Source organism: Chironomus tepperi, unplaced genomic scaffold (assembly GCF_022539635.2).
Source record: "Chironomus tepperi strain 1889 unplaced genomic scaffold, CSIRO-AGI_Ctep_v1 contig_364, whole genome shotgun sequence".
Taxonomy (NCBI): domain Eukaryota; kingdom Metazoa; phylum Arthropoda; class Insecta; order Diptera; family Chironomidae; genus Chironomus; species Chironomus tepperi.
The window spans coordinates 1,057,096-1,073,469 of record NW_027226486.1 but is presented as its reverse complement, the minus strand read 5'-3'; the positions used below and the strand labels follow the sequence as shown (position 1 = coordinate 1,073,469).

The following is a 16,374-nucleotide window of genomic DNA, read 5'->3' as shown; positions in this document are numbered from 1 at the left end:
CTGCTAATTTTTTTTTTCTTTTGCTTTCAGACGTGAGAGTTATTGACGATCTTTTATTTCATTTTATGCCGCGATTACATAACCATGAAAAAATTTAATTGCGAAAAAAACAGACCAACACAAAATTTATTGGCCATAAATCTGCACTATACGATATATTATTTTATTTTATGAATATAGTTAAGTTGGATTGTCTGTCTGTGATGGAATAGGATTCCTGTATTAATAGTATTTATAGGTCAAGTAGTAAGAGGTAAATGGTGGGTTATTAACCCTTATCATCCCTGGTCTGATTATAAGATGGCAACATTTATAAGTGGTGTTTTGGATAGTCTTTTACGTCCTTAGATCAGACTTCAACGGAGTAATTAGCGGTATCAGAGAATAACACGCAGTGTTGGGCAAGCGGTATGTCGCGGTACAGTAATGGCTTTTGGAAATCACATGAACCGTAGGCCATGATCGATTTCGTTCGAGGCTAACCTCCAAAGTTTGCTACGAAACATAACAAGTTATACACCACCGCGATAAGGTATACGTTCAACACTTGTTCAGTTTCAGAGTCAGACTTCGGATTACTCAATCTCCTAGGCACTCTTTCACATAGTCGAATAACACACGATAGTTCAATGATAGGAATATTCGATTGTAAATTCTAAAACGAGTCCCATTCAGGATCCGTTTTTCAGAATTATACTCTTTCGGTTAGAATAACCTTTCTCATGATCTCCCTTTACTAGATTTGATAGGTATGTAATACAAACTATTTTGACAAAAACAAACAAATTACAAACTTTATTAAAGATTTTTGGAATACCTGAAAAAGTTTGTTACCTTATCAAGATGTATATAAACCAAGATTCTCCAAAGCTATACCAGTTAAGATTTAACAATCAATTGATCACATCATCAGTAAAAGTATCAAAAATTTTAAATAATTAAATCAGTTTATACTTATTCTAAGGAACAATATTCATCTAGAAAGCATAGAGAAGATGAAGACAGCAATAATCTTTATCGCACTTCAAGTGATATATCTGGCATCAGCATATCCATACAATCAATTTCCACATTCAAATTTCAATGTAAATTCATTACCGTACACAGCACTTCCAGAATATTTCTCATGGAGAGATGTTCCAGGTGTAGTTAGACCAATTCAATACCAAGGTCAATGTGGAAGCTGTTTTATATTTGCAAGTATCGCTGCCATAGAAGGACAGCTGAGTATTCACTTCGGTAATCATCAAAAGCTCTCCGAACAGGAAATGATTGATTGTTTACATGATGGACAACATTATCTAGGATGTAAAGGAGGTCACTACAGCGATGTTTTTGATTTTGCACGACACAATGGAATTGCATCTGCTTATGACTATCCTTATAATGGACAACAAAACGTGTGCCGATCTCAAGGACTTGGAGTACATGGAACACATGTAAGAAGTTATGTCCAACTGCCACGTGACGAAGAAATGATTAGGAATGCTTTATACAAACAAGGACCGCTGTTCATCTCCTTCCACGCACCAACTGGATTCGATCAACATGCTGGAGGAATCTTTAGTGATTATTATGGCGAGTGCCAAATTAACCACAAAAGAGATCATACAGCATTGCTTATCGGATGGGGATCAGAAGGTGGACATGATTATTGGATTATTAAGAACAGTTATGGAACATGGTGGGGAGATGCTGGGTTCTTCAAAATGACACGTGGAGTTAACCTGTGTGGAATTGCTGATGATGTATCTTATCCTATTCTTTATTAATTGGGACTGTAGAAGACATTTGACATTTAAGGAACCACGACTGTACCATGACAGTAATAACTATTATTAACAGAATCAATTTAAGCTTTAAATTACGTTTTTAAAAAAGAAATAAATGAAATAAAGAACTTAACCTTAAAAACAATCTTTTCCTATCATGCTTGATGAAGCTTCATACTAGTTGTGCCATAAAAAGAGAAATAGAGAGTGCTGAGATGTGAGCCAATACGCAAGGTAAATGTTTGTTGCTGTTGTGAGCTAAACAAAAGACAATATAATGATTATTCTTTGTGCTTTCCTTTTGTATCGTTTAACGTGAAATTTTTTGTGGAGATTTTTTTTTAATTTTTTTGCAGTGAAAATGTTTCGTAATATTTCGTAATCTGTGGCAATCTGTATTAATACTTATGCTTGAATTGATAGGTGAATTACATACTTAAGATGGACTTTGTGAGTGAGAAATGAATGGTATGTGGTATATTGACGATGAAGTAACCGACTTTGATGTAGAGTTAATGGAGATGTTCTTGCTATACTGTATCTATCAATAGCTCGTCTTAGGAGTAGTTCTTTGGTTGTTCTCTTGGTGTTTTGTTATCCACATCTAATGAATCCACAATGATGATGAATATTGTATTCCTGGACAATCAGGCGATGCAGATTCCTTGATGATGATGATTAGTTACTATTGATCCACTGTGAATCGTAGGGCATTAATAAAGTGGTTGAACAGGTATCTGTTCCTAGCTAAAACGGCCATTTATGCAATTCACTTGATTTTACTGAAACCTCTAATCTTGATATTACCAAATTTTGATGCAAGAAGACTCCAAAGGAGTTACTTTCGATTTCTTTCACATTCCAGCTTCAATTCAACCGTAATGATAATAGGATAAAGGAAATTAATCATTAACATGTCTCCATTTGATCAAAAAACAATTTTAATTAATCTTTCTTTAGACTTAATTTACATTCACTTGACCATGAGACAATTCAAAAGATTTCAACGCCATAATTAGCGACGAAACTTTTTTTTTCCATAACTTCATATAAAAGATTTACTTTTTCTGATTGTTGACTGACGTTTTTTTGTCTTTATAATTTAAATAGGCATCATCGCGTGCCAATATTCATGAAAAACATAACAAAAATTATGAATATATAAGAAAAAATTAAAATTTCTGATCATCTTCGTAAGCTTTAAATTTAGCATGCAAACGGCATAAAAAGATTAATTTAAAGCTATTAAAAAGCGTTTAATGCGAAGAAGAAAAAAAAAGCGAAAATGTTAATCGCACATCAAACGCCATTAATCATCGTTAGAAATGCAAATTTTCAATGCAATTTTAAAAAGTGATGTTAGAAGCTGGTTATTCTGTTGGATGAGTTGCTGTGACCTTTGAGAAGCTTCCGATGGACACTTTAATTAAACTCGAATAACCACTTAATTGGTTGAAATTTAATTATTTCATCAGAAAAAAAATCTAACCTCAAATTTAATCAACTGGATGTCAAACTATGAGATGTGCATCAAGAGAGGGAGAGGTAGGATTCGTGACTCCGCGATATGTCTAAGTCCTCATGTTAAACTCAAAAATCAATAAATTCACGTTCATTTCTCTACGATAGATGCATTTCAGCATTTTGCTTCCGTCATCTACTTTTTTTATTGACTTTTGCCTCAATCTACCTGCTAATAAATATTTCAGCAAAAATGCCAAACGACCCAGAAACTGTCGATTCACAATAAATTAATTGAAACGCCAGGTAACGAAAGGCAGGCAAAAAAATTAGAAAAAAATTATTGATAAATGCCTCCAGAATTCACAATTCAACATGTGCCGCATTCTTCCGTGCATAAATTTTTACTGCCATTTTTTTCGCAATTTCGTTAAAGTTACATTGTAGCAAGCCGCATGTGACTCTAACATCTAGTGTGCATGCACAAAAGACATTTCTAGCCTATTTCTAATGTGTGGTGAAGAAGTAAATGGCATAGAAATTATTTCCATAAAAAAAACTCTTCGAAAGATTTCAAAATTGCCATTTTCATGCACACGAGATGACATTAAGACGAGGCACAGCTCATGTGGTTATCATTAGATCGAAAATAGAAGTGAGGAAGATTTTTTTAGCTTGAATGAATGGAGAGTTGTGGGTTTTTAGTCACTTTGTGCTGTTTTTTAATATAAAGTACAATTCAGCGCATTATCAAATAAAAGTTAGCGCATTATCAACCAAGATTCAGCGCATTATCAACCAAAATTCAGCGCATTATCAACCAAAATTCAGCGCATTATCATCCAAAATTCAGCGCATTATCACCCAAATTCATACCTTTATGAAGCTTCATTCAGTACATTTCAACGCTCCATTCACCCATAGCCTCTAAATATTCTCACATCATTTGCTCACATGAATGCTGAAGCATCAAAAATGAGTAGTTTTAAAATGTTAATGTAAGAATAATGATGTAACAGTTAACTGGCATTTTGACATCACAAGCAAACTCATTCAAATTATTCATAACAACATATACACATTAAAATCATATTATTGACATCTATTGATCGTGTGAATATTGTCATATTGATGGAGTAAATAATTAGATATCAATGAGTGACTTTCAATTGGATTAACTGTATGAATTACTTTGTATTGAATCTTTTTTCTTGAATGCAGTTAATTTCAATTGATTCGAAAATGGATTGTAAACTCTTATAAGAATGGAATTGAAAGTTCTATTCAGTCATAGAAATTGTTCATTGGCATTTTTGAGTGTCAATTGTTATGAATTTAAAATACCGTTTGATTATTTTTGAATCAATTAGATCGAAGTAAATTCATCTTCAATGGAATTCTCGAGTTTAAACGGTTATTGTGTGTATGGAGTAAATTGTAATGTGAAGAGTTTATGGTTAGTCGTGGAATTAGAAGATTTTCATGTGAACTTCTTCAGATTGTCAACTTTTTAATTATTTCTGTATTTCATGAATAACGAATTCAATTTTATGAGACTTACCCCTTACCTGGAATCGAACCCATGCCCTTTAAGACGACTGTCTAACTTCCTAATCTACTAGACCATTGCCGATTTTTCGATGATTTCAGGAAGTTAACCGTTATTTAAAAATTCATTTTGAAGTTCAAAATTTGAACATTATGTACAAAATCTAAAATTGGAGCTCATTTGGATTTTTAACAGTCAGTTGATATTTGAATATTTAGTTCAAAAATTGAACTAGTTTGAACTTAAATTTTTCAAATTTTTCCGTTACAAAACTGAATTTTTTCATAAATTTCACATTTTTTCAATGCATAAGCTTAAGCTATCATTCGATTAGCGCTCAAAGCTATTCAGCTTTCATGCTTTATGCTATTAAAAATTTACTATTTATTTTAATACCTACACTAATAGCTAAAAACTATTAATTTTTATTAATTAAACTTTTTCATCATAAATTGGTTGTTGCTTGTTATTACATACATCAACATTGTTTTATGTAATGGCGACCCAAAGAGTTATCAAGTTTTTTTTAATCATCATTTTGAGTTAATTGAAATTTATCAATAGAAAAATCATAATTAAATATAATATTAGTAAATTACATGGGAAAAGAAGCAGGAATTATTGTAAAGCAAGAAGATTATGAGTGAGCGGAATAACAACAAAATAAACTAGCTAACAAAAATAATAACTGGAATTAAAAAAATATTGCACATGAGAGGTTTAAGCCGAGAACTTTCATAAAAGTCCTTTTAAAATGAGGAAAAAAAAATGTGCAATACAGGCTTAAAAATCTATAAAATATTCTCGATAAAATCGAATTAATGTAATTAAGGAAATTTTATAGTAGTAGAATCTACTACTAATACTCATTTCACTTAGCAAATATTCCACATGAATCATCATCTGCTTGCTAAACTCGTCTTTGGACACGTTGCTTTTGTGGTCACATTACGGAACAGCTGAATGTTAATTATATTCACATAATGGAATATAATTTGAAGTATTTGTCAAGTAAGTTCGCGAAATTTTGAATTTGTTTTGTATCTTTTCCTCCTAGAACCTGTCGAATTAAGAAAAATTTTAAACGGTCATAAAAAATTTGAAAATTAACGGTTTTTTAATTTTTGAAATTTTTCAAATTTAGAATTTCCGTTTGAAACTTCAAAACACACAGAGTATACCCAATACTCACTTCGTATCTCCCGACGACTCTTTCTCGTTTGATAATAATGATCAGTACCTTTTTCTTCACATCTCAATCCAGTAAAATCGTCATGACAAATACAATAATATCCATCTATTGTATTAGAAAATGTAAAGCATTCACCATGTATACAGAAGTGTTGATCAAAAGGTTCTGGACATGGAATTTTTTCTCCAAAATCCTTCTCATTTGCTATGTTTCTCTCTGTCGTGCTCCTTAATATTTTCGTCTCAATTGTTGATTCGATCGTTGTTGTTGCTGGAAGTTTGTGATTTATGTCTGATCGATCATTAACTGTTTTATATTCGCCATCAGGAAGTTTAGTCATACATCGTGGATCCGCATAGCCAGTGTCACAAATGCATTGAGCTTTCTCATTATTTGAGCTTCCAGGAGCCTTTATTTTAATACATTTCCCATGATTATGACAAAAAACTTGCTCAAATTCATGTTCACATCTTTGTAGTTCGGCTCCGACTTGAAGTATAATTGGTTCTGTATAATATCGTTGCATCCTGCTTATGTTCTTAATATTGTTGTAATTAATCTCAATATCAATCATTTTTGTGGTCATTTCTCTTTCTACTGTTGGTTCTTTGTGTTCAACATCAACATGCCTTAATTTCCATCCAGTAAAGCTCGTACAAGAGTCTATCGATCATGTTTAATGAAGTTTAATTAAGTTAATTTTATCTATAAATTATTCACCTGTCTCTAGAACAACTATTGAGAGCATTAAAGTTAATAATAATATTGTAAGGCTCATATTGATGTCATGTTTATAGTTATTCTTTGCTTTACTTCATGCGGAACTTGGATACAGAGCATCTACAGCAAATAACATTCCAGATGAAGTCCATAATCACAAAAAACTGAAATTTTTCATTTTTTAAACATTTTTATGTCACTGGATCTAACTTATCATGTCTTACCAACAATAATCAATCCCACAAAGCTAGTCACTATGCCTGTAAATAGCTAATTTATGCATTCAATGTGTTTAACCTCTTCTAATAATTTTTTGTTCAATTTTTTTAATTATTTGATGTTACAATTAATTCCACAATTATTCTATAATTTCACACGATTAATATTGTTCTTGTTGGTTAATTCAGGTCTTAATAAGCAGGCATCAATGTCTTTTAATTATTTAATTTTTGTCAGAAATTTTCGAGTCAAATTTCACCATATTCAACAAAACTACTTTGTTTACATTTTTGTGGTGAGTTTTGGTTTTTGAACATTTTTTTAATTCTTAAAAGCCGTTATGAATTTAAAAACAGTATTTTAAAATAGAATTAAGAAATTTAATAATGTGTCAATAAATTTGAAAGGTATATGCATGACATACTCAAAATTCCTTCAAACTTAAGCAACTACCAGACATATAAAGTTAAATTACGTGACATATAATATATTATACCAAATTAACATATTTTGTAAATTTCTGAAATTTCATATTCTGAGAGAACAATAAAAGCCAATTGATTTAACAAAGAAAAAAAAAATCATTTAAATTTTATTAACTAGAGTCATTTTACTAAATGATTTTTTAAACAATAATAACAATAAAAAATATATAACATATTTTACAGCAAATAAATGTGTGTACTTAAACTTCCCATATTAATGAAATTGACCAAGATACGTGAGACGACAACTGTCAATTTTTTGTTATGTGTCGTATACCTCAATGTAAGATGACACAACTGTGAATTGAAAAAGAATTGCAAAATTTTAACTGTAAAAATGTGCTTTTAAGGTTTGATGCTGAATTTGCTGGAATGTTAGATGACACTTAGGGGACATCAACAGTTGCATAACTCCATCACTTAACTCAGTAATTGATTTTAAATTAAATTCCAATATTAAAAAGTTCTTATAGGAAAAAAAGTGAGGTTATGTTATTGTTTTGCTAGTCGCCTGAAGCTGGCTCTATCGCTTGCCAATTTCCAATACCAAATGCAATGCTGCTCGGGCTACTTACCATAAAGGGTCAATCCATATTCAATTTCCTCGTCCAACAGAAGCAAAATTGAAATAAAAAAAATCCAGTTCCAATAAAGATAATCCCTCATTCACGATACTTTTCCGTATGAATGGAACTGGATTAAAGGAATTTCATTTACTATAGGATGTATACAATATCAGTTGAGTGGCTTCACGTAAAGCAGTCGATAGTTTCATTGACTTAAAATTAAAAAATATAAAGTGTCAATTTCAACTGCAATAGCTTTAAATAATCGCTAAATGGTGCATTTATTTCATAAAAAAAAACTTAGCCTCCATCTCCAATACCTTAACTAAGTTTTATTATTTTTTAAAAAGCCTATAATAAACACGACTAATTAACATATCCTTAATTAATTATGTAAAAAATTTATATCAGTATATTCGCAATAAAACTTTTAAATATAAAGAAAAATTGCACATTAATTAACTATTAAAAAAAAATCGACACAAAAAATGTCAAGCATGCTTAAAAATTTTAAGTTTTATGTGCTTTGTTAATTGATTTTCATATTTAAAAGTGAAAAAATTTACTATTACAAATTCTTGACCGCATTTAAACAAGACGTGATCACTTACAGTCTAATAAGGAGTAGATGACATCCAACAACTGCTTTATTGTTTGAAATAAACAACACGATTATTTGTACTTTAAAATTTTTAGGTTAAAATATGAAAAAATTCCATTTTTTAACCAATACATTGTATTTTTTATTTAAATTCACTACATGGTATATCAAGTAATTCAGGACGATTATGAACCATAACAGACTGGACATAAATATAGGGATTAAATATAAAAATATGTAAAAACTTCAAGTTTTCACATTTAAAACGTTTAACAAATAAAAATAAATTCTCTATGTGCGTCGACAATAATTGTGTGGCAGTTATTGGACAAGTATCGGAAATAATAATTGAGTATGAAATACTTTAAGTGCTGTTTGCTGTTTTTATTGATTTTGAAATTGAAAGAAATTCTATTTTCCTGTTTTAAGTCTATTTTTCAAGCTTTAACACTTTTAAATGTGATGTTTGTGATTCCTTGTTTTGATTTCTTCAATAATTGATGATTGTGCTGGTTCTGCAGAGCTCTGATTCTTGAAATTCAATTTATTCTGATTATTTACTGTATTTTTGTGTTCAGTAACTAAAAATGCGGTAAAATGTACAAAATTCAAATTTAAAATTTCCGTTAAAAAGTCAATGAAGACTAAATGGCAAAAAACGCAATTTCTCACTTAATTACACACTCTTAACAGCCATATTATTAACAATACTGATGATAACTATAAACTATATAAAGCAACACATTCAAATCGCTTCCATTCCGCTCATTTTCCTGTTCATGTCAAGAAAAATCTCAAATTACAAACATCTAAATGACAAAAAGCTTTAATTTAGAATTGTAAATTAACATTGCATGTATGTTCATCTCATTGTAAGATTATTAAAATCCATTTATACCATTTTAGTCGCATAACCGATTAGATGCTTTTATTTCCTGCCTTCATATTGATATTAATAATACCATTTTATTGCTCACAACGATTATAATTAAGCCATTTTATGTCATATGCATATTGATGAGATCGACTCTTAGTGATGATGCTAATGACGTTAATTGAAATAATCGCACACAATGTTACCGCTTGCTTGATGTCTTTGCGGCATTAATTATTGAAAATAAGTCGGGAATCAGTTGATTTTTATGATTTTGAGGTTAGATAACCTCAAAATTTGAGGTTAATTTTTGCAGTTTATTACTTTAAGTCATGAATTTTGTTCAAAAAGTTCCACAAGATTATCCATAAGTTACAGTAATGTCCAGTTTTACTTGAAACTTTTGATTCCTTCAACCACGTGTCTCAAAACATTCAAACAAGTATGTCAATAAGAGGCTCTTTGGTTGTCATAATCAAATTACCCCATAAAATCATCAACAAATCCTCATTAATACCAAATTGTCAATACTTTCATGCAAACCCAGCTCCAGAAAAAGGAGCAATAAAATTTTATGTAATTCCATCTTAATTAATAAGAAAACTTAATGGTTGACATGAATGTAAAGATTTTTATTGGCAACTATTATAAAAGTTTAAACTTCAATTGGTACTTTTAATTAAATTTTTTTGAAAAAATTTAAATGTTTCTGATACAATTGGGGATCGTAATAAAATTTAATTAAATTATATTTTTAACATTCAAGTTCACATGGAAAGGTATCAGCAAGATTGTATTTTTGTAAGCTGATTATAAATTAATTAGTGAAGGGAATTAAAAAATAATAATTAAATTGAAGAATTAACGGTTTTTATGAATTTAAATTTTTAACGGCTTTTTGTGATTTGAAAGTTCAGATAAAGGATTAATTAATTTTCAATACAAAGTTTCAAGATATTGAAACAAAAATTGAAAAAATTAATGGGTGGTAATGTTAAAAAAATAACGGTTTTTAAAAATTTGAAAAAGTGAGAATTTTTTTTTAAAACCAAAAAATTGCCAAAATCAAATTTAAACCAAAAACAGCTTAAGCTAATCCTATAAATCCAATAAATAACCCAAAATCATCTTCCTAATTCCATAAAATCACAATTCCAATCAACAAACTACTCCAATTAATAAAGATTCGTCTATAAAAATATTCAAATGTCTCCAGACCTCCAGCAAAGCTTTCATATATTTGTTATACCCGACTAGATTGTTGCAAAAATCTATTAAGGCGTCTAATGGCTTGCTATAAATCTCACAATTAATCTCACCATATTGAAGTCACATCCAACAAAGTTTTGAATTAATTTATTCAGTTAATCCGCTAATATCAATAAAAGAATTTGCATCGACATGCGTGAAAGTTCCAATTGTCATCGAATGAAGGTTGGTTACATTGTAGCTTGATTCCGCTGTTAATAATGATGAGAATCTTCCCACCTGTATATACGCGTAAATATAGCTCAAAACGACTAATTTTCATTTCCTATAATTTTGAAGATTCACAGAAAAAAAACTGTAAAATAAGAATTATGCTCGCGAATGCCCAGCAAGACATTTAATTAAGTAACAAGAGATTCATATCAAAAAATTACACTCATTTGAACAAATACATAATTTTTCTGAGTATTTCCTCTCGGTCATCAACGTCAACGCAGTTGTTCTGAAGGGTAAAAGGGTCTTATGATGTGTATGCAGTTGGATATGGAGATTAAGCGCATTTTTGGACTCTAAATGATATAAAATAATTTAACGGATTTTTGAAATTCAAATTTTAGCGGACATTTGAGATTCAAATTGTCTGAACATTTGAAGTTCAATTTTATAACGGACATTTGAAATTTGAATATTTAACGGACATTTGAGATTTGAATTTTTAAAAACCATACAAATTCCAATTTTTTATCAATTTGAATCTTTTGAATATTTAACGGACATTTGAGATTTGAATTTTTAAAAACCATACAAATTCCAATTTTTCGAAAATTCAAATCTTGTAAAACCGTTATAAAAAATTGTGAATTTTATATTTTTAAAAATTTTTAAAAAGTCAAACTGCCAAAAATAAACAGTTTCTCAAACCTTCTTGTAAAAAATGCTAAATATTGTCTAATTTACTACATTTTATTCACTTTCCGTGCCATTAACTTGTGCCACGCTGCCAACGTCCACTGCACTTGTCTAAAGGAACTCAAAAACAGTGAAGAAAAGTTCCCACATTTAATGTTTTTTTATTGTGTTAATTTTGTGTGTATTTTTGGACTTAAAAAAGAGTGCATTTGGTTGTAGTTTGACTGTTTGTCCGGCTGAAATTTGGGAATTTTCGAGTATTTTTTGACCGTTAAATTTTCAAATATTTTTGGACCGTTAAATTTTCAAATATTTTTTGACCGTTATTTATAAAATGCGCTCTAACCAATCACAAATGACCACACCTGCTAGTCTTATTGGAATCCAAACAAAATACAGAAGGGGAAGAATGCAGACAATTGTGGAATTTTAAAGATCGATCGCTTAAGATAAGCAGCGTTTTGTGGACATACAACATAACTGCTTTACATTAATCGATGAATGGAATTATAAATCTATCAAAAGAATTTGTTATGGATAAGAAACAAAACAAGAGACAAGGAAGTCCCTGAGACACACAATAAATTCTCTTATCACATTCACAATATTTTTAATTAATCCGTCAATTATGATTCCATTTGGAAAGCCTCTCGATATCGAGCCTATAAAAGATTTATTTTAATTGCTTTATTAATTCATTCACAATCTACATATTCGATTGTGAGGCTTTAAATCTCCTTTTATATTTATATAAAATTTATATCGCATTTTTCGATTAACGATATGAATTATTAATGCAATTTTTCATCTTTATATGTACATATCGGCTATACTTAATTGTGATAGCAAGCAATTATGTCAGAGAATTTATTGGAAAATTTAAATTATTAGGCATATATGTGGATGATTACATGTAGCTTGATATTATCATCTTTTTTTTTGTTTAAACATGAAAGGTTGAGGCCTTTGTGCTGTATATGGAGTTACTGGATGAAATATCTCCCGATCATCATCATCATCATCACATGCGACTGAATTTATGCCATTAATTCAATTTATGTATTACTTAAATTAACTTTTATTAATCAACTCAATGTCTACAATTCTTGTATCCTTCATGACATTGACATGTTCTTTGACTTTAAGACATTTTCGCATCTCATGCAAATGCCATTTGTTACTGCAAATCGTCTACATCTTGGACATACTTCTGCTTCTGATGTTTTGTGTGTTATTTTCATTTCTGGATGTTGCGATGATTTGAGGATTATTGATGAAACTTGAAGGATTTCACAAAGTTCAGAGTCGGTGATTTCTGTGTCTAGTTGCGGATGTAATACCTGGGTGATTGAAATAAGAAAAATATTAATTTTTAGCTTTAAAATTCAAAAAATTAAGTTTTGAAATGTCAATAACTTTTTAACGAATTTTTTAGATTCAAATTTTTGAACTGAACAAGATGAACTTTGGATTACTGAACGGATAAACATTCTAAATTTATCCAAATTCTACAATAATTAGCTATATTTACATGCTATGGAAGCTTACATCAAGTTCTATTCGTCCATAGAATCTTCGTTAAGCTCATCCAGGACAGAAAAACTCACTTTTCAGTCAATAACTCCAAAATTTACCAAAACAGCAACAACAAACATCCAGTAAAAATACTTTTGCCCCAAAAAAATAACTTAATTAACATCATCCAAAAGAGATCTTCTCACCTTTAATGCTTTTAAACTATCGTCATTTCCTTCTATTGTCACATTAAGTTTCAAAGTGTTCATGTCAGTCAATGATGAACATAAAATTTTTTTAACGCCTAATGCGGAATCAACAATTATTTTACTGTCACTAAAATTCCATTTCTGATCATCTGATAAATTGCTATGATAAAATGAACATGACGGCTGTATATAACTCCAACTTTCCTCAATTAAAAATGGCATAATTGGATATAAAGTTTTTGACAATTGACGATAGCAATTTGATAATATTCCACGAAATTGGTCATGTTCCGTGTCATATCCACAATAGAGGCGGTCTTTAATTAAATGAAGATAGCAACTTGACAGGTCTGTATTTACGAAATTATTTGCCATAGCAATTATTCGATTAAATTGAAAATTTTCATAAAAATTCGTCACATTCTTTACATAATCCGTAAGTTGATGGAGAATAAATTTGTCTAAATGCGTCAATTGTTTCCCATCGATAGCTACATTCATGTCAGTTCCAATAATACCAAGCAAATATTTCAATGTTGCACGTATCTTGATTAAATTATTGGCACTATCGTCGAGTAATTTACTGCTGACAGGTATCATTGAATGTTGAGTCGAATGTGCTGCAATCCACCATCGCATCACGTCAGTTCCATATTTTTTAACGATCGTATCTGGACTTATTATGTTGCCCAATGATTTTGACATTTTTCGTCCCTTCTCATCGACTGTAAATCCATGAACGAAGATATTCTTGTATGGCGCAATATCACGAATTCCTATACTTGTCATTAGTGATGACTGGAACCAGCCAGTAAATTGATCAACACCTTCAAGGTATAAATCTGCTACTTTATCATTCTCTAATGCTTGCGACCATGAAATTCCGGAATCAAACCAAATGTCGAGAATGTCGTTGCCTTTTTTGAGATTTGATTGTTGGAGATGGGATGGAAGTAAGTCAGCGGTGTCTTTTTCCCACCAGAAGTCAATGGAACCTATTGAAAGGAAAACATAGAATTAAATATCTGAAAAAATATCTTAAAACCATACAAATGTTCTTCGAATTCCAACACATTTGTACGGTTTCAAAACATTTTCAAATCCAAAATGACCGTTAAAAACTCAAAATTTTCTCACCAGTTTCATCAACCATCTTGACATAATTTTCAATCAATTCCTCATTAATGACAGCATTTTTATTCTCATCATACAGCACTGGAATCGGAACTCCCCAACTTCGTTGCCGACTTATGCACCAATAAGGTCTTTTCTCAAGTTGTGTCTTTAAGACACTTTTGGATATTTTTGATGACTTTTCTGGATAAATGTTGACTTTTTCTAGTTCCTCAATAGCTTTAGACTTGATTTTGTCTGTATTTATGAACCATTGTTCACTGGCTAGGATGATTACTGGACTTTTTGTCCTCCAATCAATTGGATATGAATGCTTGTATTCCTTAAGCTTGACAATTCCATTTTTACCATCTACATGCTCAATAACTGTCTTATTTCCATCACCAAGCACTTCCATGTCATGCAAAAATTCTGGTGCTGACTTATTGTAACATCCTTTATCATTAACTAAGCATTTTAATGGAATTTTCTTATTCAGGAACACTAAAAAGTCATCTTGGCCATGCGACGGTGCTGTATGTACCAATCCAGTTCCTTTATCAGCTTGCACATGACTTGACTCGAAGAATGGAAGCACTTCATCATCATTTATTGGATGTCGGTACTGCAGATTCTCAAAATGACTTACATCAATGCTTTTAACAATCTCAATGTCTGTTTCCAGTTCCTTTTGAAGATTTTCGACAGTATCACCACAAATAATGAAGTTACTTCCATTAATCTTCGCAATATAATACTTTAGATCCTTGCTGTAACAAATTGCCTGATTTGCCGGCAATGTCCAAGGCGTTGTTGTCCATACAAGAGCATATAGCTTTTCAGAATCACAAATATCTTTAGAATTTAATATTTCACATCGGAAATAAAGCGATGGACTTTTGAAATTTTCATCATATTCTAGTTCCGCTTCCGCGAGTGCAGTTCCTGATGATGGTGAGAAGTATACAGGCTTAAAATCACGATAAATTAATCCTTTCTGATACATTTTATAAAACATTCTCAGTTGATTTTGTATGTAACTTTTATCGAATGTCCTGTATGTCTGTGACTGATCATTCCAAGATCCAGTAACTCCCCATGATTCAAAAGATTTCTTCTGCTTTTGCACGGCTTCCAATGCAAACTTCTTTGCTTTTTGACGAATTTGAATTGGTGAGACATTTTTGGTATTTCCAAGTGCTTTTAGTTCTATTGGAAGTCCATGACAATCCCAGCCAGGCTTATAATGCACTCTTGTTCCATTCATGATTTTTTGCTTCAAGATTATGTCTTTAAGGACCTGCAAATTAAGGAATTGTAGATTAAATAATGCTGGACAGTCATGCGTTACGTTATGCTGCATATAGTGCTAGACAAGCACTCATATAATCCAGACATTAATGAATCTCACCTTATTGACAGCATGTCCCATATGTAAGTCACCATTTGCGTACGGAGGTCCATCATGTAGCACATAATCAGCTTTTTGTGACTTTAAGTGATTCCTTTGCCACTCATAAAGGCTTCCCAAATGTTTCTAAAAATGTCCATAAATTAAGATCCAGAATAAAATGATATAATTAAATACTTACAGCTCTAATCACATCCTCCACATCCGATCGTTGTTGTTGATTTAATCTAGCTGGGAATTTGGTCTTCGGAAGGTTTATTGTGTCAGTAAACTTAACTTTTTTAACTTCATCGACTTTTGTTTTTATATTGCGGCTAAGAATTTTCCATATTTTAGTGCTAATTTGCGAAAGACGTGCATTGTGCTGAATCATTTTAGATTGAAGGTCATACAGTTAGTGTGAGAATATATAGCTAACTGCTGTAATATTGTTAGCTATAGGATAAAATTAATAAAATTTAAAAATTTGTTTTCGCAATGTTGTTATGAACTGAACTGAGATGAATTGAACTGAAACGAAATGAACTTGAACTACTGAACAGTTTACAGCTGAAGTAATATTGATTGAA

The 16,374-nt window shown here is 30.8% G+C and overlaps 3 protein-coding genes across 3 annotated transcripts; 1 reads left to right on the top strand and 2 right to left on the bottom strand.

Moving 5' to 3' along the window:
• The first annotated feature begins 995 nt into the window (after window positions 1-995).
• Window positions 996-1,772, top strand: LOC139095441 (uncharacterized). The gene has a single exon (XM_070646792.1). It carries the CDS (start codon window positions 996-998, stop codon window positions 1,770-1,772), a length of 777 nt encoding a protein of 258 aa, XP_070502893.1.
• A 3,524-nt stretch (window positions 1,773-5,296) lies between these two features.
• LOC139095421 (uncharacterized) lies at window positions 5,297-7,039 on the bottom strand. The gene is made up of 4 exons (XM_070646770.1): window positions 6,919-7,039; window positions 6,695-6,858; window positions 5,975-6,637; window positions 5,297-5,842 (listed from the first exon to the last, which is right to left on the bottom strand). The coding sequence occupies exons 2-4, from the start codon at window positions 6,750-6,752 to the stop codon at window positions 5,790-5,792; spliced, it is 774 nt and encodes a 257-aa protein (XP_070502871.1). The 5' UTR covers window positions 6,753-6,858; window positions 6,919-7,039; the 3' UTR covers window positions 5,297-5,789.
• A 5,150-nt stretch (window positions 7,040-12,189) lies between these two features.
• On the bottom strand, window positions 12,190-16,300 carry IleRS-m (Isoleucyl-tRNA synthetase, mitochondrial). Its single transcript, XM_070646586.1, has 5 exons — window positions 15,987-16,300; window positions 15,806-15,931; window positions 14,419-15,694; window positions 13,279-14,276; window positions 12,190-12,897 (listed from the first exon to the last, which is right to left on the bottom strand). The coding sequence occupies exons 1-5, from the start codon at window positions 16,176-16,178 to the stop codon at window positions 12,673-12,675; spliced, it is 2,817 nt and encodes a 938-aa protein (XP_070502687.1). The 5' UTR covers window positions 16,179-16,300; the 3' UTR covers window positions 12,190-12,672.
• Between the last annotated feature and the right edge of the window lie 74 nt (window positions 16,301-16,374).

Excerpts from the sequence above, each read along its gene's own strand:
- LOC139095441 (XM_070646792.1), top strand. The coding sequence starts at position 996 with ATGAAGACAGCAATAATCTTTATCGCACTTCAAGTGATATATCTGGCA.
- LOC139095421 (XM_070646770.1), bottom strand. The coding sequence starts at position 6,752 with ATGAGCCTTACAATATTATTATTAACTTTAATGCTCTCAATAGTTGTT. Across the intron at positions 6,638-6,694 it reads AATAGTTGTTCTAGAGACAG|ACTCTTGTACGAGCTTTACT; the intron begins GTGAATAATTTA and ends CATGATCGATAG. Across the intron at positions 5,843-5,974 it reads GAGTCGTCGGGAGATACGAA|GTTCTAGGAGGAAAAGATAC; the intron begins GTGAGTATTGGG and ends TTAATTCGACAG.
- IleRS-m (XM_070646586.1), bottom strand. The coding sequence starts at position 16,178 with ATGATTCAGCACAATGCACGTCTTTCGCAAATTAGCACTAAAATATGG. Across the intron at positions 15,932-15,986 it reads TGGAGGATGTGATTAGAGCT|AAACATTTGGGAAGCCTTTA; the intron begins GTAAGTATTTAA and ends GGACATTTTTAG. Across the intron at positions 14,277-14,418 it reads CAAGATGGTTGATGAAACTG|GTTCCATTGACTTCTGGTGG; the intron begins GTGAGAAAATTT and ends TCCTTTCAATAG.